We start from the raw sequence: 23,649 nt of genomic DNA on the forward strand, positions 1-23,649 counted from the left end.
AGACACTAGGGACACAGTGGCCCCATGTCTCCCAGTGGCCCCTAGTCTGTGTCCCCATGTCTCCCAGCCACTGTCCCTAGTGTCTCAGTGTCCCCATGTCTCCCAGTGTCCCCATGTCTCTAAGTGTCCCCTAGTGTCCTAGTGACATCAGGACACATGGAGACATGAGGACACAGACTCAAAGGGACACTGGGAGACATGGGGATACAAACACTAGGGGACACTGGGCGACATGGGGACACTGAGAGGCATGGAGACACAGGGAGACATGGAGACACTGGGCGACTGAGACATAGGAGACATGGCAGTGTTCCCATGTCTCCCAGCCAGTGTCCCTAGTATCTCAGTATCGCCATGTGTCCCTGGTGTCTCTCAGTGTCTGTAGTGTGCCAGTGTCCCTAGTGTCTCAGTGTTCCCTAGACTCCCAAAGTCCCCTAGTCTCCCAATGTCTCTGTGTCCCCATGTCTCCTAGTGTCTCAGTGTCCCCTAGTATAAAAGAAAAAATCTCAGGCACTCAATGTGATAGATTTAGGCAGGTTTATTGGACACCGCAACGTTTCGACCTGTACCCAGGTCTTTATCAAGTCTCCAATGTCCCCTATGTATCAGTGTCCCCTATGTATCAGTGTCTCAGTGCCCCATGTCTCTCAGTGCCCATAGTGTCTCTGTGCCCGTAGTGTCTCTGTGCCCGTAGTGTCTCAGTGTCCCCTAGTATAAAAGAAAAAAATCTCAGGCACTCACTGTGATAGCTTTAAGCAGGTTTATTGGACACCACAACATTTTGACCTGTACCCAGGTTTTTATCAAGTCTCCAGTGTCCCCTATATATCACAGTATTTCAGTGCCCCATGTCTCCCTGTGTCCCCTCGTGTCTGTCACCCAGTGTCCCCAAGAGTCTCAGATTTCCCAGGTCTCCCAGTGTTCCCTAGTATCTGTGTCCCCATGTCTCCCAGTGTCCCAATGTCTCTCAATGTCCCCTAGTGACATGGGGACACTGGGAGACATGAGGACACAAACACTAAGGGACTGGGAGACATAGGGACACAGACATTCCCCCTTTTTGTGTATGTTCGCCCTTTCGGACGTTCTGGTTATGTGATTTGTGTCAGTAGCCCACCCTTTTACCACATCCATAGACTTCCTGCTTTACTGGACACTGCTGTTAGGGGGTATGGGTTTACTTGAAAGATGAAAGCATGAGATTAGCAAAGGTTATGTGTTTTCTCATAGTTGCATCCTATGAGTTTCCCTACAGCATCATCTCCATCAGATACATGACGCTTAGGAGGTAGGACTGTTTTAGTGTTTTTGGTCAATAAGATTTTGTAATTAGGCCCATCATAATTATCAGCACCAGGCCCACTGGGCTCTTAATCCGGCCCTGCCTGTTTGTACCGTCGATTTGCACTGCAAAAATAAAGAATTAAAAAAAAATATATATATATATATATATATATATATACTTTTGCTAACTTTTGAACCCCTGGTCTGATTCGTGCCATTTTTTAATATGTTGTTCCCCTGAATGGACTGATTATGAAAATGTATGTTTTATGTTTGTGACATGTATATTTTAGAAGTTATAGAAATGTATAAAAATGTATAAGTTTTAGCTTGGAGATAATTGAGTAGATACAGTAGGAAACTCAATTATCTCCCAAGCAGAGGGGAGGGAATATGTGGGATGTAACCGATATGTGATTGGTTAATGCCTAATTGCCTGTGGGCGCCTCCCTTGCAGGGGAGCACTGCATAAAAGCAGAGTCCCTGTCATTAAACCAGACTTCTTCTTGACCCTCAATACGTAGCCTTGTCTCGTTATTGGAGGGAACAGCTATATCACACTGGCGATTGCTATGCGCTGCATACTCCCTTGAGCTTTAATCACTTGTTCTTGTTCCTGATACCCTCTCCTGGAGGAGAGGTCTTTCCCACACGGTCCTGAATGCTGGAGGTTCATTCAGGGTGGAAGGAAGACGGCGCGGCTCCAGTAAAACTACGGCGGTTGTGGAGTCTGCGGTGGTTGTGGTGTCGTCTGCAGTGCTGGGAGTCCTCAGGTAACGCTAGGAGCATCCGTCAACGGAAGGTCGTCCGTTACATCATGTAATAGTAGACAGTACTATATAATGTGCAAAGTGATATAACAATAGGTACTGGTATATAACATACAAAGTGATGTAACAATAAACAGTGGCACACAATATATAGAGTAGTGTAACAATAGATAGTGGTATATTGTAGGATGAGAAATCATATATACTAGTATATAATGTGCAAAGTGGAGTAACAATAAACAGAGGTGTATAGTAAACATAGAGTTGTAGCAATAGACAATAGTAAATAATATACAGAGTGATGTAATAATAGACTGTGGTATATTATATATAGATTACCAGAACAATAGACAGTGGTATATAATATACTTAGTGATATAATAATTGGCAGTTGTATATACTATGTGGAGTCATAAACAGGAGATAGTGTTTTATTATGTGCAGTGATACACCAATAGGCACTGTTATATAATATAGAGAAGGGCGCGATTAAAAAATGAACAAAATATAGCCAGTATAAAATAATAATAAAATATATAAAAATATATACCAATAAAAAGTGTATGGTCCAAATACAGTAGTATACAAGTCCAATAAGTAAAAAGGTCTTGGAAGGGAACAGCCGAACTTTGGTACAATCAGAAATTCTTAAATGAAGAGTGCTTGTAATTCCAGTAGTGTATGGAAACCATAAAGAGAGAAACTCCAATGGTGCAATACGTTAAAAATGTAGTATGAAAGAGTATGAAAAATCTATTCTACTCCCATTTACCAGAACTATATCCAGCGTGAAGTGGAATGCCATACACACCGGAGCTGGATATAGCTCTGGTAAATGTGAGTTGATTGTACCAAAGTCTGGCTGCTCCCTTCCAAGACCTTTTTACCTATTGGACTTGTATACTACTGTATTTGGACTATACACTTTTTATTAGTATATTTTTAAATATATTTTTTTATTATTTTATACTCGCTATATTTTGTTCATTTTATATGGCGCAACCTTCTCTTCTTTTCTTTCCTTAATTCTAAACTGTGAGTTTTAAAGGGAACCCCTTCTTTCTTGTAGGTGTGCTGCCTTTTCAAACAAATTTACTATATCATTTCTGTGGCCGTTTTTAGCGCTGATCTTTTTTTAACGATTTCTTACTGCTATATAATATACAATATAATATACAAAGTGATGTGGAAATTGTAAAATAAACTACTTGTCCAAGGAACTAAGCACAAAATAATTTCAAATTAGAAAGTTTGGTCTGGATGGGGCAGTAAAAGGAAGCTATCAATGGCTGCAACCAGATTTCTGAGAAGGTAGATTGTGAAAAACCCTTGAGTGACTGCAAAAGATCTGCAGCAAGACTTGGTGGCAACAGGCACTGAGGTTTCAGTGAGCACAGTAAGGCTCGCACTAAACACAGAAGGTTTCCATGCCAGAACTCCAAGACATTCACCACTACTGACCCAAAAGCACAAGAAAAGTTGGCTCCAAAATGCTCAAAATCATATAAATAAGTTACAGACGTTTTGAGATTCTGTTCTGTGGTGTGATGAAACAAAACTGGAACTTTTCAGCCCAATGAATCAGTAGTATGTCTGGAGGCAGAAGAATGAATCATATGCTTAAAAGAACACTCTGCCTACAGTTAAGCATGGTGGTGGCTTGGTGATGCTCTGGAGTTGTGTTGCATCCCCTGGCACTGGAAACCTGTGTGGAAGGCAAGATGGATTAATTGAAGTATCAAGAAACCCTATGTCATGCCGCCTGTGAGGAAGCTGAAGCTTGGGTGTAAATGGACTTTCCAACAAGACAATGATCACAAGCATACAAGGCTTGGTTGCAAAAGGAGTCCTGGAAAATGTTACAGTGGAAATCACTGTCACGTGACTTGAACCCTATAGAAAATCTATGGTGGGATTTGAAAAAGGCGGTTGCAGCTAGCAAACCTAAGAATATTGCTGAACTGGATGCCATTGCTCATGAACAATTGGTAAGATTCCTCAGGACACTGCCAGATGCTGGTGTCTGGCTATGCATCTCCTTTGCAGAAGGTCATAACAACAAAAGGGCGCTTTACTAAGTACTAAAGATGCTTGCCATGAAGGGGTTGAATAATTTAGAGACTGGAGAAGTCATTATAAGTTGCATTTGCATTTAAATTTGGGAAAACCATGTTAAGCACTTGTGTTGAGCAATTTTAATCCTTTTGTTTGATTTGTTCATTGCTAACAACTGAATGTCTGTAATTAATAATAAACCTGATTTTCAATGGGGGTTGAATAATTTTCATTCCAACTTTTTATTATACAAAGTGATGTAACAATAAACAGTGATATATATATAATATAGAGAGTGATGTAACAAACAGTGGTACATATACTATACAGAGTGAAACTACACATGTTAAGGAAAACATTTTGAAAGGAGAATATGTTGATTAATTGTCGCTTTTGCCTTCAGCAAAAGATTTTCATAGAGCCGAGCATGAAAAGGATGGCGACATACATAGATTAATTCCACATCCTTTGAACTGGCTTCAAGTTTTTTAGATTTTCTCCGCTGTGCTGGCAGAATAGAAGCCAAACTTATGTAGTGGATTGTTTCAGCATTCAGAGGCTATTCTTAAAGGGTAACAAAAATTATGGAGGTTTGGCGTGGTTTAACTACGATTAACTTTTCGGACAAAAATTAGCTTTTCACTCTTCCCTGAAATGGGGGATAAAGGATGTTGGTCTTTGGTGGAATTTTATGCTATCTCAGAGATTTTTGGTTAAACCAGCTACTAATGTCAGCATTTCGAGCACAGTGGGAGAGATGAAGAAAAAGCCTATGTTGGGCTTTTAATGAACGACATTGTAAATGGCCCAGTTCATGTAAATTCAAATATGAGTGCTCGTACTGTGGTGGAAATCATTTAGCCTTTCACCACTATAAAAGACTTGCATCGATTCAGGGACGAGAGCAAGTTCAAAAAGTGTGGATGTCAGGACAGCTGGAAAAGCTTCCTTATCTTCAGGCTTACCGAACCAGAGATAACTAAATTATTGTTGAAAGTTTTTAAAATTCCAAAGTTTTCTGGTTTACTTATATTTGTTAATAATTTAATAAAATCTGTTTTGCAGGATGTTGAAGCTGTCAGTAGGAAGTTGCAAAACGAGTTAACTCCAAGTAGAATAGTGGGTCCTGTTGACTGCGCTCCTTTTGCTAATTCCATCTGTCGCCTCTGGGTTTAATTCCTAAAAGAGCCTGGGTCATTTATCCTACCCAGCTGGTGCTTCATTAAATGATGACTTTGGTACTAGTTTAGTGTCCTACGCTTATTTTGGTGATGCACTCAGATGGATGCCTAAATATGGTCCAGATGCACTGATCGCTAAGGTGGACATTGAATCAGCGTTTAGACTACTGCCAGTGCATCCAGAAGGTTTAAATTCACTTGTTTTTATTTTCGTAAATGTCTTTCAATGAGATGCACCATATATTGTGTTTATTTTGAAGCTTTCTCCTCTTTCCTGGAATGGGTTATTAACTTGTTAACACCGTTAGGGCCTATTATGCCGCCATGCAAAAATTGGATTTAAACGCCGTTAGGGTGGCATAATTCCTGGATTTTATTCATTATAATTTAAGGAATCTGCCTGCTCACAACCCACGCAGAAAGTCCAGAGAATTCAATTTTCAAGCCCTATATTTGACCCTGTAAATATCCAAAGCCCCATAAAACCTGTACACGGGGCATACTGTTTGTAGTGGTTAGGATGCCAGGAGTACCCGGGCGCAATTCCCCAGTGGCTAGACTTTTGTGCCACCCATGGTTTGTGTTTTACACACAATCTACATAATAGAAAAGAGAATGCACACCAAAAACTCATAATAATCACTAACCTGGTTTTAATGAACCAATTTCAAATACAGGCAAAAACTAACAATAATAAATAAAGTGACACAAAATAGGCACAAGTCATAAACCCAAAAATCAATAAAGATTTACCAAGAGTTCTCACAAGCCTAATAGGGCAAAAACAGGAAACAAAAATAACCCCCCAACGTTTCGGCACCTCCTGGCTGCGTTTATCAAGGGTATGTTATATCTGAACTCACCACAAATCCCCTTATATAGCTATAAACCACCTGATGGCCATCAGTATGATGAGGAGATCCGAAACCGGAAGTGCTATCATCACTTCAGTCCTCGGTATCACCCCCCTCATATAAAGTATCCATAAAACATACATAACTCAAAGGGATATTAGTATTGCATTCACATATACGTATTTCTAACCTCATGGCATATTGCAAACATAAGAACTAGAAGCTTTTCGGTTACTCAGCAATAATGCGGAGAACTCTTGGTAAATCTTTATTGATTTTTTGTTTCATGACTTGTGCCTATTTTGTGTCACTTTATTTATTATTGTTATTTTTTGCCTGTATTTGAAATTGGTTCATTAAAACCAGGTTAGTGATTATTATGAGTTTTTGGTGTGCATTCTCTTTTCTATTATGATGATGACTATTTATATTGGTATTTGAGGGAATACCAGTGAGGATTAGCACCCAGGTGGTTATAGTCTTTACCAATTAGTCTCTCCATACGTTATTTATTGTATTACACAATCTACCCCACTCTTTAATTATGAAAATATATAGCCACCTGCTGACCCGCATGGCAGGTACCTACTCTCTCCAAATTTACCAAGTTTACCAAGGTAGAAGGGAGAGGGCGCAGATGAAGCTGTGATCACTGTGCTTTTCCTGCACAACTCCCTCATGTGCCTTGTAATGATACCAGAGACAGGATCAGGATTTAACATCGCTCTGGCTCCTACATCACTACTAAGTGCAGGAAGAGCACAGAGATCTTAGCAGCTTCACTGAATGCCAGGTAGGGAATCCACCCCTGGCCTCCCAGGCAAAAGTAGGGAGGCTGAATGGGCATCTTTACTAAATAAATAATGCAGGCTGCATGGGTGAGAAAACTGTTGTTATATCACTTATTTTAGGGAATCTGCTAACTTCAATTGTGTACATATTTCCATATGTTTCTTTTTTTTAATAACATTATATTGTTCTAAGAATGATGTGACATTGCAGTGATACTGTTGCTACTGTTTATACTCATTTTGTTTCTTTGAAAAAAAAAATATTTTACAACTCTACTGCTTTTCGACATGCTCATATAATATTATCTCCCATGCTGCTATTCCTCTTGTGTATTTAATGTAAACCTAAAATTCATGTTATAGTAGAAACAAATAAAACAAATAAAATTCACAATAAAAGCAAAGTTATGCAAAAGACATGCACCCAGTCACTGGGAGAAAGGAGAGACATCTTTAAAGGACCACTATAGTGCCAGGAAAAGTGTTAATTGTCAATGAGACAGCCACTAGAGGCTGGATTAACCCTAATGTAAACATAGCAGTTTCTCTAAAACTACTATGTTTACAGCAGGCAGGGTTAACCCTAGATGGACCTAGTTGGAACATTTGTGTTTTTATGTGGTTTCAATGAAGTTAAACTGTTGCCAGATATGGAAGTAGTAAAATAAACACAGAAATGATACGAAATGGCAAAACCACAAAAGACGGAATCGTACTGTGCCATGAATTTTCTCACTTTGTGCCCAATAATTTTATCACATGACAGGAGGCTTCGTATTTTGCATAATCTTTCTTTACTAACTCCATAGCAGCAAAGAAAAGAGTGACATAACTTTTAACCAATCACAATATAGAATAGGGTATAAGAGGTGTGACCTATGACATCATTTCCACTTTCTTTGCTGCTCCATCACAAGCTAAGTACTATATTTTGTGTCTTTATACTTGACATATTTTATTCATGCATTTGTACTATTACTGTACCTTTTAATATTTACACTGTTACTTACTCATACCCTATCTGTATACCATGGGAACCTGACTGGCTCCCTAGGTGTCTTTCACGGCTTCACCGCCGTCTATATTTTCCCTCCATGTCTCTATTTCTGCCAACAGCTTTTCTGTGCGCTCGCGCACATCATTTTCGGTAGTTTTCTACCGAACGCGTTGTTCGGTAGTTTTTGCGCATTCGCCTGTTTTATGCGAATGCCGTGGTTCTTCTATGCGATCGCTCATTGACTTTCATTTCTTTCTACCGAACGCTTCGTTCGGTAGTTTGACGCGTTCGCCTGTTTAAGGCATTCACATCCTTTTTACAGTTCGCACGTTCGGCAGTTTAACTATACGAACGGTAAACTTTCAGTTTTGCCGCCCAAACTAGGGGAGGTACTATCCTCCCCACACTAAGGCTGTCAGTCCGGCAGCCATCTTAAAGGGATTAACTGTGCCTGATTTTTCTGCTCCAGCAATCCTGCAAGCATTTGAATATCTTGGATCTTTTTCATTCAGTGGGACCAGGTTAGTGCCTTACTTTAGGGGTTGGTTTAGCCAGTTGGTCTACACCTTATTCTGGCCGGGGTGAGCCCCCATTTTTTGCTGCTAAACGGACCTGTTTAGGCAGGATTCCTATTACCTGGGTGAGCCCCAGTAAACAGCCCTCTCTTCTTTACGACCTACCGGTCTCTAAACTCAGGTTATTTAGTCCTGATACTATACCACCCCGGTCCCCAGGCCTCTCCACCTATTGTGCCTAAGTGCCCTCACGCAATTAATCGGGTGAGCCCCGAATTCTCATTATTTATAATGGAGGAATCACAAACCTCAGACCTCCAGGCCATGATAACAGCAGCCGTGGCTGCAGCTATGGAACAAGCCGCTTCCAAGTCGCTCCAGACAGACTCTGAAGTCCCCAAGCCCATCTCTAAACGGGTTCATTATAAAGCGGACTCCGAGGACTCCGACTCCTCCAGGGAGCGTTCACAACGGCGAAAGCGCCATTGGAAGGGCAATGTAACCCCACGCAAGGCTAAAGGGAAAGCCCCTGCTGATCGCAGGAAAGCCACGGTTCGTGCAACCCACGAGCTCACACAACTTTCCTCATGTGAGGAAGATGTAGAACCCACCCAGGCACTAGCTGTGCTGGATGAATGGCAGGCGGCAGCCTCCGACCAAGGGGACTCAGACAGGGATTCCACGGCCAACTCTGACCCTTACTGTATAAGGGAACAAGGTCTGGGTGAGCCCCAGGACTCCATGGCAACACCCATGGATAACCCACAGGAGGGCATGGAGATTTTCCTCGATAATTCGGGACTCCAAATGTTTGACCCACGAAACATCCGGCACCCCCGTTCGGAAGAATGGTCACCACCTGAGCATCTGGCAAGGTTTATGCACTTCTGGCTCAGAAAATCGTTGGACAAGGAAGTTAGAAACCGGATGAGATCCGAATGCCCTCGGCCTAGTCTCCCAGACAAAATAACGCACACCCCCGAATTTGACCCGCTCATGACTACATTCATGTCCCGAGGGGGTCGGGATCCGCGCAAAGGCATAGAGCGCGGTTTCAAAGGAGCGCAAGACAAACTGCTAGATGCCATTGGGCCACTAGCCAGAATAATGGATATGGCGGATGAAGCCTACGAGAGGGCTGATACTTTTACCCCAGATACGGTGCGTGAATGGGCACGAGATACCCGGGGATTGGGCACAAAGGTGTTTCTGTTTCCTAGGGAACACCAACGTAGCGCTCTCTTCGGAGAGGCGCCGAGCAGCACTTTACCGTATCGACGAAAAACTGGTCGAACTGGGGGACAAGGAATTAGGACCCTTAGCACAGGGTAAATTATTTGGAGAGGCCTTCCTTAAGGAATTAAATAAAAGGGTCAACATATTCACGTCCCTTAACAAGGCACAATCTTCGATGCGGAAAGTCTTCCGCGGCTCTCATACCCGTGGTGTTTTTGGAAGGGCTGGACGGCAGAGGGGCCGTGCCGCCAGCCGTTTTTGGCCATCTGGCCCCCGTACAACAAGGACTCAGCAAATGTACTACCCGGATTCATCTACCCGACATAGATTCCACCAATTCCGGGGATCTGATCGTGGCCGAGGACGCTCACGGGCAAGATTCTCCAACGGTAAGTCGGAATCTTACTCTGTCTCTAACCTCCTGTCATATCGCAGGTCGTGTTTCTCTTTTTTTCCAGAACTGGAAAGAACTATCTTCAGACGCGTGGATACTCCAGACGGTGCAGGGCTATCGAATAGAGTTCGACTCGAACCCGCTCCAGCGGGCCCCTCCACGCCCGATTCAGACTACACGGGCAGATGCCCGCCTCATAGACGCGGAACTCTGAGAACTTCGCTCCAAGGGTGCCATCCAACCGGCTCCGGATGCCACCGGTTTCTACAGCAATATCTTCCTGGTCAGGAAGAAAACTGGCGAATTTCGCCCTGTCATCAATCTCAGGGAGCTCAATTCTCACGTGGTATACCGTCATTTCAAAATGGAAGGTATACATCTTCTCCGGGACTTGCTTCGACGCGACGACTGGTTCACTCGTCTGGACCTCAAAGACGCGTACCTTACCATTCCGGTACACCGAAGCAGCCGTCCCTACCTCCGCTTTTTCTGGCACGGGATTCCCTGGCAGTTCACCTGTCTCCCGTTTGGCCTCAGTTCGGCCCCGTGGTGCTTTACCAAGATTATGAAGCCAGTAGTGGCGAAGCTCAGATCCCAAGGCATAAGATGCATCATCTATCTCGACGACATCCTGATCTTCGACGAGGATGCAGAGACTCTTCGGAGACACACGGAAAACACACTACACCTTTTGGACTCTCTGGGCTTTGTTGTCAACCGTCCCAAGTCCGCATTGACCCCGGCTCAATCAGTCCAATTCCTCGGATTCGTAATAGACTCCACATCATGCACTCTCCATCTCCCGACTACCAAAATTACAGCAATCCGCAGGGAGATCCGAAAAGTTCTTTGTCGGACTACCATACCTCTACGATTACTGGCACGGATTGTGGGCCTTCTCTCCGCATCCATCCAGGCCATTTTTCCCGGACCCCTGCACTACAGGGCCATGCAGCGCCTCAAGGCAAGTTTCCTTCGGAGGCAACCAACATACGACCAACCGGTTCCAATGTCGGCCGAGGTTCGGGAAGAACTACACTGGTGGCTGAACTGCATGCAGGCTTGGAATGGCAGGGCCATATTCGGGAACCAGCCAGACTTCGTGCTGGAATCGGATTCCAGTCGTTCAGGCTGGGGAGCAACAGACGGGACCACCTCCACAGGAGGAGTCTGGACTCCAGAAGAGCTCTCAATGCACATAAATTGCCTGGAACTCTTGGCCGGGTCCTTCGCCATTCGCAGCCTGGCAAAGGATCGATCCAACTGCTGCATCCTACTCCGCATGGACAACGTCTCAGCGGTCAGATACATCAACCGCCTTGGAGGCACTCGTTCTCGAGCACTGGCGGATCTCACGAAAGAGATCTTCGATTACTGCCTTCCACGCAACATCACCTTGCTGGCAGAGCACTTACCAGGAGACTCCAATACGACGGCGGATTGGTACTCACGCCACTGGCGGGACGCCAGCGATTGGCAGCTAGACCCTCATATTTTCGCACTACTGGATGCACAGAGGGGCCCTCTCTCCATAGACCTATTTGCGTCCCGCAACAATCGACAAACAGAGGTTTTCTTCAGCTGGCTCCCAGACCCAGAGAGCCTCGCAACGGACGCGTTTCTCCAACAGTGGCCAAGGGACGGTGCCTACGCATTCCCTCCTTTCGCAATGATAACGAGGGTCCTTCACCGGATCCGTCTACAGGGAGTGAGAATAATTCTCATCACGCCGCTCTGGCAGAGCCAGCCATGGTACCCGGACCTTCTGGAACTTTCAATCGAAGATCCCCTCCTCCTTCCAGATGCCCCAACCATCCTCAGGAGCCCATTGGGCCTACCTCACCCACTAGTCCTGCAGGAACGCTTGCCCCTTGTGGCCTGGACTCTTTCCGGGGCTCCTGGAGAACCGAGGAATTATCGCAGGAAACTAAGGACCTGCTATGGGATTCATGGGCACCAGGAACAAGGAGGTGCTACTTATCAGCATGGCATTCCTGGACAAGTTGGTGTATGGGACGGGACCTCAATCCCTTTACTGCACCTACTCACTCCATCATGAATTTCCTGACCTCACTCTTCACTGCCGGAAAATCATACCGTTCCATCAATGTGGTACGGTCGGCCATCTCAGCGGCTCATATTCCGACTCAGGGGACTCCTGTTGGTAAGGACCCGCTCATCTGCAGACTGCTCCGTGGCATGCGCCTACGGCGCCCCCCAGAACCCAAATACTCTAGACTTTGGGACGTTGGTGTGGTCCTCCAATTCTTACGAAATTGGCCTCCCAACGAAGAACTGTCACTCCGCCAGCTTACCGCAAAATTCACCCTCCTGCTCTGTCTGGTTTCTTTCCGACGGGTATCGGACGTACGCGCATTTGACGCCAACGCGTTTACCTTCTGTCCGGCGGGTGTCACCTTTCGGATCTCACGTCGCACTAAGTCCAACTCTCACTCGGTTTTCTACTCTTTCTTCCCTTCTGACCCTCAACTCTGCGTGGTCTCAACCCTCCGTCAATACATGGAAGCCACCGCGACGTTGCGGCAGCCTTCCACTCATCAGCTTCTCATCTCTTACGTCCGCCCGTATGGTCCGGTTTCGGTCACTACACTGGCCAGATGGGTTAGATGGCTATTATCCCTTGCCGGTATTGACCAAGCTTTCGGAGCACACTCCGTGCGTGGGGCAGCGGCCTCTTCCGCTTATGCGGCAGGCGCGTCCCTTTCGGACATCTTGCGAGCAGCGGACTGGACCACAGAATCTACCTTTAGGACATTCTACTTTCGTCCTCTGGATAACCCAGCTTTTTCGTTTCTTTCACAGCGTTGAAATTGCAAAATACGAAGCCTCCTGTCATGTGATAAAATTGAAGATTATGCTAGCTTTAGTGTACAGATAATCTTAATTTTAATAATGACAGGAGGCGAGTATTTTCCCTCCCTGTTCTCTTTCGTTCTTCCCTCCCTTTCATTTTCACATCTACTTATGACACTTGACTCTCTCATATGGGGGTATAATGCCTGACTCGGTAACACTTGTTGCAATGCCTTATTTTCATTCACTTATGGTTCTATATATATATATATATATACTGTTTGGGGTGGGATACTTATTTAACACCATTAGGGGAGGACGTTTAGTTTATTCACATTTATTAGTCAATAGTGAGTTGAATTAAGGGACAGACACTCATTGTTTTTAGACAATCATTTCTGGACTCTAACGCACCTTATACTCTCGTTTCAGCTTAAACAGAAGTTACACGGAATCATTAAAATCTCCATACAAGATGTCTTCATCATCGCATCAGGAGATTTATCATCAGGTCTAGGGAGACCATCATTTGAAAATGGGATGCCTTCATCTGCATTCTACCTGTTCTGGTTCAATTTATTCTGATTGAGTTTCCAGTTTCTTATTTTATGGACTTTTCTAATGTTCTGTTATTTCTACATTATTACCTTGTGATGTTGCAATTTTAAAGAGGAAATGATGTCATAGGTCACACCTCTTATACCCTATTCTATATTGTGATTGGTTAAAAGTTATGTCACTCTTTTCTTTGCTGCTATGGAGTTAGTAAAGAAAGATTATGCAAAATACTCGCCTCCTGTCATTATTAAAATTAAGATTATCTGTACACTAAAGCTAGCATAATCTTCAATTTAATAATTTTATTAAAAACAAAAAAAACAATTAAACGCATTAAAATGCAGACATAAAATGCTTTTCAATGTAATGGTATCTGTGCAGGGATCAGTGAATTTGAGCTAATGATGATGTGATTTGGCTAACCGTCAAGTATGTTGTAAGAGTGTTACTTCAGTAGAATAAGGGGGTTTATTAAGTAAACAGTAAATTGTTGTGAATGAACAACTGAAATGCAAAATTAAAGCTGGAAAAAAATGCTGAATTACACATTTTATTCATTTTATTTTATATTTTGCAAATCAGGATTGTACTAATCAAAGAGCTGTGTAAATGGACTTCCAAGACTAATGTGTATATATATATATATATATATATATATATTTATTCCTTGTGCAGATACATTTATGGTGGAAGATGCTGTGGAAGCCATTGGCTTTGGAAAATTCCAGTGGAAACTCTCTGTCCTTACTGGGCTGGCGTGGGCAAGTAACACTATTATTATAATGTTTTCTCTATATGCATTGATTGGTTAATATGATACAGTGCAGTAAAAGGGGAGGATTATTTAAAATATATGAAATGAATACAGCCTATGTACAATGTTAGCCAAAAACTGAGTAACAGATACATAACGTAATTATGAATGGAAAGATGATGTTAAAGAATGATGTCAAGTCTGTGTACAGTAAATGTACAAAATACAAACACTGTCATGAGAGGAGATAAAAGAAGATCAGATCACATTTTAGGCCAAAATGAAGTCGTATAAATAGGGAAAGACAAGCTGATTAACCAGTTGTTCTTACTTTTTTTATGGGGATCCAAATTACCTACATGAGGTTCACTTGATAACACATTCTTTAATTGTAGAATTAGCTCAGTGATCCATTATTTAATTGTAATATATTTTGAAACAAAGTCAGTTTTGAAAAACACCTTCATTAGACTCATTCCAGTGTCATAAGAGGTCTCCACTACAATGGGGAAGGCAGTGGCACAACAGTAAACAATTTGTAGAGGACAGTTGCCTGGGACCTGATGAATATAATATGCCTGCTCCCACCTTTGAAGACCACTTAAATATCTTGGGACTGAGCATTGTGCACTGATCCAAGAGAAAGCTGAAAGCTGTCATGGACAGATAGGATCCAACAGGCAAAGACAAGCACAGCAAATACAAAAGAACAGAAAGTGTAATACTGGACCTTAGGATGGCCATATTAAACGCCACTAGAATGTTACAAGACAAGCCGAGGTCAGGGATACGGAAGACTAAATAAACGTTAGGAATAGCCAAAGGTCGAGGAGAATAGTCAAGGATAAGCCAAGGTCAAAATGCCAGAAATACAAGAAGTACGAACGCACTCTCAGATAAACCAAACAAATGGAAACCACGACAGGACATCAAACAAAAGGATTAGAGAGTTTAAATAGCCTAGGAAAGGCTCTAATTAGTTATTGGGACCTGGTGATGCCAAAACGTGCATGCATGTCGATGACATGATGATGCACGCACGTCCACGTCACCAGTGTCTGAAATGGGTGATGTGCCTTTAAATTGTGGCCTTTGGAAGTGGCTGGCGTTCATGGAAACACACACGCATTTCCTGGCCGTGTAGCGTGGAGAGCTGAGGGAGACCCAGAAAGAGGTAAGTTTATTTTTTCGTGTCTGCGCTGATCGGGCAAGGGCCCCGGGTCGGCGGCATGACAAAAGCAACACTCCAGCATGGTCCCTATTCCATTTTAGAGAGTCCCCATTGGTTGGAACAGGCACATTGTCTTCAAAAATATGCCCTTGGTAACTATCAATATAAAAATGGTTTACAGTTTACAGCTCTGTCTTCCCCAGTGCAATGCAAAGCACTCTGACATTTGGAAGTGTTTAGGTGAAGGTGTTATGCAGATTTTTTTGTTTACTGTACATCACATTGCACTTGAAAACTACAATTGAAGAGTCAGTCTCCAAGCTAATACCATATTCGTTAATTGGATACTTGTCAACCATGTTTACCAATAGTGTTTTGGAATACCGTATATACTCGAGTATAAGCCGAGTTTTTCAGCCCATTTTTTGGGCTGAAAAACCCCAACTCGGCTTATACTCGAGTCACTGTCTGTATTATGGCAATTTGCATTGCCATAATACAGACCGGGGGAGAGGGGGGCTGGCAGAGCTGTAACTTACCTGTCCTGCAGCTCCTGTCAGCTCTCTCCTCCTCTGCGCCGTCCGTTCAGCACCTCGGTCAGCTCCCAGTGTAAGTCTCGCCCACTGAACTGCCACTGGACCACCAGGGAAGGAGCCCCCCTCCCTGCCATGTATCAAGCAGGGAGGGGGGACGAAAAAAAATAAATATATAAAAAAAATAAAAAAAAATAATAATAAAAAAAAAAAATTAATAACAAAAAAAAGGGGGATAAGGACCACTATGGGAGGGAGGGGGGTATAAGGACCACTATGGGAGGGAGGGGGGGGGATAAGGACCACTATTGGAGGGAGGGGGGTATAAGGACCACTATGGGAGGGAGGGGGGGGGGATAAGGACCACTATTGGAGGGAGGGGGGTATAAGGACCACTATGGGAGGGGGTGGGATAAGGACCACTATGGGAGGGAGGGGGGTATAAGGACCACTATGGGAGGGGGTGGGATAAGGACCACTATGGGAGGGAGGGGGGTATAAGGACCACTATGGGAGGGAGGGGGGTATAAGGACCACTATGGGAGGGAGGGAGGGGGGGGGGTATATGGACCACTATGGGAGGGATGGGGGGGGATAAGGAACATTATGGGAGGGAGAAGGGGGATAAGGGCCATTATGGGAGGGAGAAGGGGGATAAGGGCCACTATGAGAGGGAGGGGGTGGGATAAGGACCACTATGGGAGGGGAGGGGGAAGTAAGGACCACTAGGGGAGGGGAGGGGGAAGTAAGGACCACTAGGGGAGGGGAGGGTAAGGAGCACTAGGGGAGGGTAAGGACCACTAGGGGAGGGGTGAGTCAGGACCACTGGGGGGGGGGTGAAGGAACACGGGGGTGGGGAGGTAAGGACCACTGAGGGAGGAGGAGGGGAAGTCAGGACATATGGGGGGGGGAGGGGGCGGCAAAATTTTTTTTGCCTACGGCGGCAAATATCCTTGCACCGGCCCTGCACACACTGCATTCACACACTGCATTCATACACACACACACTGCATTCATGCACACACGCTGCACTCATACACACACGCTGCACTCATACACACACGCTGCACTCATACACACACGCTGCACTCATACACACACGCTGCACTCATACACACACTGCACTCATACACACACTGCACTCATACACACACACATACGCACACACTGCATTCATTATACACACACTGTAAATAAATATTCAATTAATATATTTTTTTTAGGATCTAATTTTATTTAGAAATTTACCAGTAGCTGCTGCATTTCCCACCCTAGTCTTATACTCGAGTCAATAAGTTTTCCCAGTTTTTTTGGATAAAATTAGGGGCCTTGGCTTATATTCGGGTCGGCTTATACTCGAGTATATACGGTAATCTGATTTAATTGCTTAGCAAATGTATTTACACCAGACAATAGAGCATATGGCAATTTTCTGTAAAATGATGCAAATCAACCAATCATGTAAAAAACATGTAGTAGTTAAGCTCCCCCTCTCCCCCCCCCATGTATTAAATTGCACTCTAAAGATTTAGGGCAAATAAAGCAGATTCAAGGTGCCTCGCACGATGGCTGTGGGGGCCTTGCTACTTCAAGAGTGTGCATGATGTAGTTGTGGTGGTGAAAGGGTTAAAGTTCCCTATTTGTCTGCAGTAGACCGGAAATAATTATAAAATCCCCCTTAACAACACCTACACTCCACACTTATAATATACAACCACAATAATATAAATATTACTATTTTAACGCTGCCACAACCAAGACATTTTATACATGCCTTGGTCCCCCTGGTAACTTAGTAATAAAAACCCACCAAATACAACTTAGCACAATTTTTAAGCAATTGCAAAACACTAATTAGTCTCTTCAGGTAACGCGATTCTTTACCAGACAAAGGCAGAACGTAATAAAGGAATATTTATTGTGAGCAAACAATAGTCACAGTGCATACAAAATTATCTACACCAACAACAGATAAAAACAAAAGGGATAAAATAACAGAAGTCCTAATCACTTACTCAGATTTTCAAAGTAAAATTTCTGCCCAGGGGGTCTCTGGCAAGGAAGATGGTGACTCACTCAAAATTAAATTTTGGCCCTAAGCAAGTACAATACACATTTCAGTATCATTAGATATATACCCTGTGGATTACCAAGCCTGGCCCAGATGTGAAGAGAAGGCGTACCTATAGGGATGTCCCGAACAGTTCGCCAGGAACCATTCGCCGGCGAACATAGCGTGTTCGCGCGCGATATTCGGTACGCCCCCTATTCGTCATGGAGGTGGGCGGGTCTGGGAGGGAGGGTCTGCTGCTGATTGGCTGGAATGTGTCTGCTGACTGTGAGGTACAGGGTCAAAGTTTACTCAATGATGATGAATAGGGGGCGGACCGAACATCGCGCGTGTGTTTGCTGGCGAACGGTTCCCGGCGAACTGTTCGGGACATCACTACTTACCTATAGAGACAATAAGTGACCACCCCCTTGTGTTCCAGACCAACATCAATCCAAATGGAAACACTTGGTTCTATCTCCTCTTATGTACTTGCCACAGAAATAATATTTGCATCTATGAATTTGTTACCATTTTGCCATTCCATAGATATGCCACTCTTCTTCCTTGTGACCCAATATAGCAGGCATCACAATCCTGCCCAATGATGTAAGTTACGCAACTCATTTTTAGGCTTGATTAGAAGACTGTGCTTGCCATTTACTGCACACGCATACTTGTTAATGTTACACAAGTTACGACACTAGTTTAATGCTTATTATAAAAGCCTGCTAGAGAAGGCGCTGACACACAATACCGCGTCCACAGAACACGTATCACGGCGCAAGACGAAACACACACCCCCGACAGCCCCTAGGTTAGGGCTACCACCCCTCATCAGTAGTCTCTATTGAGCTCAAGCCAACTACACCTCTACCCAACAACCAGCATTGCAACCTCTACCAAACCCATACTGACCCAAGCAAAGAACCAGAACCACGACCAGCCCGCTGATAACACTCACACTGGGCCAGACCTCCGCAACCGACCCATGACCTAGGTAACAAAAGCACAATCTCATACGTTAGCTACACATACTCTAGACCTTACTCACCACATAGGATTATCTGCTTGTTATAACTAAAAGAAAAATTTGAGCTAAGCTCTGACACATGCATTGTATAATCATTGTTGAAATCTGTTAATACCTGCTATTATGCATATGGTAAACCTATTGTGGGTTTGCAGCACGCAAAAATAAAGAATAAAAAAAAAAAAAAAGAAGACTGTGCTTGTCCCATTCTAAAAAATAAATAAAAATGAGGCTTGATTATTATTCTGTGCGCAAGTATTAACGTTTCATTTGGATATGATACTGGAACACAAGGCTTATGGTCATTGCCATATCAAAGGACCCCCTATCTAAGAGGGAATCTAGACATATGGCATATTAGAGAGTTAGTTTATATTTAAACCAGACTTCTGTGTGACTTCTCACACCTTACAGAAAAAGCCCTGTTGGGGTCCCAGCTTCAAAGAGGAATTTAGGTTGTAAACATTCTGCCCTCCCATAAAATCAAATTAACCCCTTTTGGAATTGACAATACCACCTCTACCAAGCAGCCAGCTCATCTATGCACTACACAAACTACATTAACAATATGACAATATTCCAAAGTGCAACAATGAATTATGCACCCTTGCCATTACAGGCATTATAACAATTTTTCACCGGTATCCAGCAATACAGATGATGACGGCAGGAATTAGAAAGTAAGAAATCTATTATTCTCCATAAAATAAGTGTGTGGACAAACCCCACTTTTCTGGGCTATTTCCTTTCCTACCGCGTTTCCTTCAATGCTAAATCCTTATTGCAGTTTTACACGATTGATGATTTTTTTTCCTTTACAGAAAATAGCCATTTCCCCTATTGTTTAGTGTATGTACATTTGTTCTAGAAGACCGTAGGGAAAGGTCAGACACACATTTCCTTTCTACTTTTTGAGAAGTTGAGTATTCATGCATTGATTATTTAACAGTGTGTTAATATGTGGGATAATATCTTTGGTCTAGAATGAATTGCTTAGCGATAAGAAAATGTTGTAGAAAACATTTTATATCTCAATACCTCATTTCAAGCTGTTCATGCTTTCACTGTGCCTTCTCTTTTATCCTTACTACTTCTCTTTCTATGGACAATCTTTGCAGATGGCAGATGCCATGGAAATGATGATTCTAAGCATCCTCGCTCCACAGCTTCACTGTGAATGGAGATTACCCAGTTGGCAGGTGGCTCTGCTCACGTCGGTAAGAGGATGCCCTTTCTTGATCTTGAAAATCATTCCAGGTGTTCAATTTACGTATATATTTGCCTGAGCGACTGCTCTTACCCTGAATAAGCAAAAAGCTTTCTAGCACAAGTATGGTCAGATTCTGTTATTTGAAACGGCTTTAGATGTAAATTTATACTCCAGTGCCCTTGGTTAATTGAATTGCTGGCCAGCAAAGATTTATCTTTAATATTAAAGTAGCATATGGAGCATGGCTATAGAACGTGCTCTCAGTCTTGCAATACCATTGCTGTTGCTTGGTGGATTTGTCTGTATTTCACAGTACAATAGGGTAAATATTACATTTATTATCCAGTATAGATAACTCAATGCTATTCAATTCTATTCTACCTTAGCATTAGCATTAATAAATGGTAGCTACATGAATAAAATGTGTGTTCCATGCTGGGTTCCGCCTGAGTGAGGTATGTTCGGCTCCTCACCTCTAGCCTCCCACCCAGTTATTGGTGGCTGTAGTGCCAGGCACTGTTCTATCTGTTCCCAGAATCGCTGGAAGATGGCGTATAGGCGTCGAAAAATTGCTCTATTATCTCACTGCCAGAGTCTGTACCTGTAGGTGTCTGTCGTGGTGAGGCCTGAAAGCTAGGTCCACCCTGCGCTGCTCGCGGTATATCATGAGCGCGAGGAGTCGGTGAGTGTGGATCTTGTCGGTGGGTACCGGGATAACCCCCGCCGGGGGGGGAGGGTGCCCTTATCAGGAATCTCTCCTCCGTGTGCCGGAATTGTAGGCCGAAGAGGCCGCGTGTTTGGAACTGACCAGAAAGACCGCATGATTGGCATCGGTGTGTAGGGCGTACTTTCCCCTGGCACCCGGTAGCAGGCTTTGGGTCGGTAGGTGCTTAGATTGGTCGGTAGTTGACGAAAACTTCCACCAGGAGCTGCTGTAACGTTCGACTGCTCTGCTCCGAGGACTTATTATATATTGATACATTTTTATACATGATATATTTTTGTTATTTTAATATTTAGAAAAAACACATTTTAAAAGTTTATCCAAAAATAATAAATTATTTGAAAAGATGATTAAACATATTAAATTAAGGCATTTATCGACTTGATTCCATGATTCAGGAGAACAGAGTGAGAGGCTATGTATTTTAAATTTGGTGGTGAACCAGGGTTAGGATCGTTTTGTTGTGTTGTAAATAGTCTTCATGCAACAGCTTGCAGAAAGTAGGATAGGCCATTGTTTAAAGATTATAGTGCAGTACTGAATCATCATGAGATAAGATAAAAATTCTTGCAACCATCTGAAGTATTCGTAAGTCCCTTATAAACCTACGATTAGTGGGCACCTGGAGAGCACTGCACCCGGACGAAAAAGACTTCACGTACTACTCGGCTCTCCACCACAGATACTCCCGACTGGATTACATCTTCATTCAACAGGAATGGCTCACACACTGATAAGAAGAAACCAGGAAACTGATACAAGACCTCTCCTCAAAAATAGCTCAACTTGAAACACAACACAAACGACATCAACTAGACCAAGTATACAAGGAATTAATAACCACACGCAGACAACTCACAGAACTTCTAGAACGCAAATACCACAAAGCACTGCAGTACTCAGAAGCCTTCTCCACGCGAATAAAGGAGGGAAATTACTCGCCCGCATGCTCAGAGGACAACAAGCCCCAGCACAGGTACAAAGGATAAGGAAGGCATCGGGAACCTTGACACAATTTCCTAAGGAGATAGCGGATGAATTACGCACATACTACATCTGTACAACATCAAAACACCCATAGAGGGCTGTAATAAAGACGAGGAGGAAAGCACCCAAATCAAGGCTGAGTTCCCCTTCCACTGGTGCTCAGATAAAATGCGCTACCTGGGGGTATGGGTGCCACGCAACCCATTAGATTTATATCACCAGAACTTCCCCCCACTCCTGAGAAAGATACAAGAAGATCTCAAAAAAATGGAACTACGCACACATATCTTGGCAGGGTCGCATAGCAGTAATAAAAATTAATATCCTGCCGAGATTTCTATACTTGTTCCACACCATCCCTCTGAAACTGCCGAGGACTCCAATGACTACTTTTTTCCATCTAATGATCAAGGTAGAAAAAATTTCTAAGGGCACATTGGTTATTGCTGGAGATTTTAATTGTGTATTAAATCCTACTTTGGATAAACAATCCCATGTGCTGATTAATACAGACAAAAAAATACATAAACAAGCAAAAAGATTTAGTAATATATGTAAATTATATAATCTCTGTGACCCATATCGTATTTACAATCCGTATGAGAGAGATTATACTCATTATTCAAATGTACATAGATCATTTTCAAGGATAGACCTATGTTTAACCAATCCAAACTCTTTAAAAACTATCCATACAGTTAGGATTAAGCAAAATCCTTGGGCAGATCATAGCTTCATTATTATGGAAATAGGCACTGCTCCCCATCCGGGAATCTCCACGTGGAGACTCAATAATTTACTAATTGAAAATGAGAAGAATAGAAAGGACTTAGAGTCTCTAATAAGCCATTTTTTTGAGGAGAATTGCCCCCAGGATACCTCTTGTTCGACTAATTGGTGTACACAAAAAGCAGTAACAAGAGGTTACCTGATTAAAATGGGACATATTTTTAAAAAAAATAATGGACAATCTCTGGCAGACTTATATATTGAATTTTATAGGCTCTCCAATTTAAATAAACAAAAATCTTCAGAGGAACTAAGAGCTTCATTAAAACAAACACAAAATGTAATTAACTTTAAAGAAGAACAAAGAATTCAAATCAATATAAACAAATTAAAAGTGAATTATTATCACATGGGAAACAGAGCCTCTAAAAATCTTACAAAAAGATTACAAATTCACCAAGCTAGAAATAGAGTGGAAAAACTAATAGATGGAAACAGCACCTATACAACCCCAACTCAAATAGGAGAAAAATTTAATCAGTATTATAGACAGTTATATAATCTCAATGATACTCCTCAAAATAGTGAAGTTCTAAAATATCTTGGAAACATTCAGATTCCAAAAATTTCTCCTGCAGAATTAGCATTCCTTAATTTACCATTTACACATGCAGAAGTCCAACAACAAATTGAAAAACTACCTTGGAATAAAACCCCTGGCCCTGACGGCTTTACAAATGCCTTTTACAAATAAATGATGCCACTATTGGTTACTCCCTTAACCGACTTGTTTAATGAGATCATTGAAAAAAAATTTGCACCCAAAGAACTACTCCAATCCAATATAATTCCTATTTTAAAGCCTAAAAAAGATCCTAATGATCCAAAAAATTACAGACCCATTGCCCTAATAAATGTCGACATGAAGATCTACTCTGCAATTATTGCGACTAGAATAAAAACCGTTATAGATAAACTGATCCATCGAGATCAAATTGGGTTTGTGCCA

General features: G+C 42.8%; 1 protein-coding gene across 1 annotated transcript in view; it reads left to right on the forward strand.

The window, feature by feature from the left end:
- Positions 1-23,649, forward strand: part of SVOP (SV2 related protein) — a 109,842-nt gene that overhangs the window by 28,845 nt on the left and 57,348 nt on the right. The window contains exons 3-4 of the mRNA XM_063454688.1: positions 14,125-14,210; positions 20,109-20,207. Coding sequence (XP_063310758.1) covers positions 14,125-14,210; positions 20,109-20,207 — 185 coding nt within the window. The remainder of the gene's footprint in view (positions 1-14,124; positions 14,211-20,108; positions 20,208-23,649) is intronic.

Source organism: Pelobates fuscus, chromosome 5 (genome assembly GCF_036172605.1).
Source record: "Pelobates fuscus isolate aPelFus1 chromosome 5, aPelFus1.pri, whole genome shotgun sequence".
Lineage (NCBI taxonomy): Eukaryota > Metazoa > Chordata > Amphibia > Anura > Pelobatidae > Pelobates > Pelobates fuscus.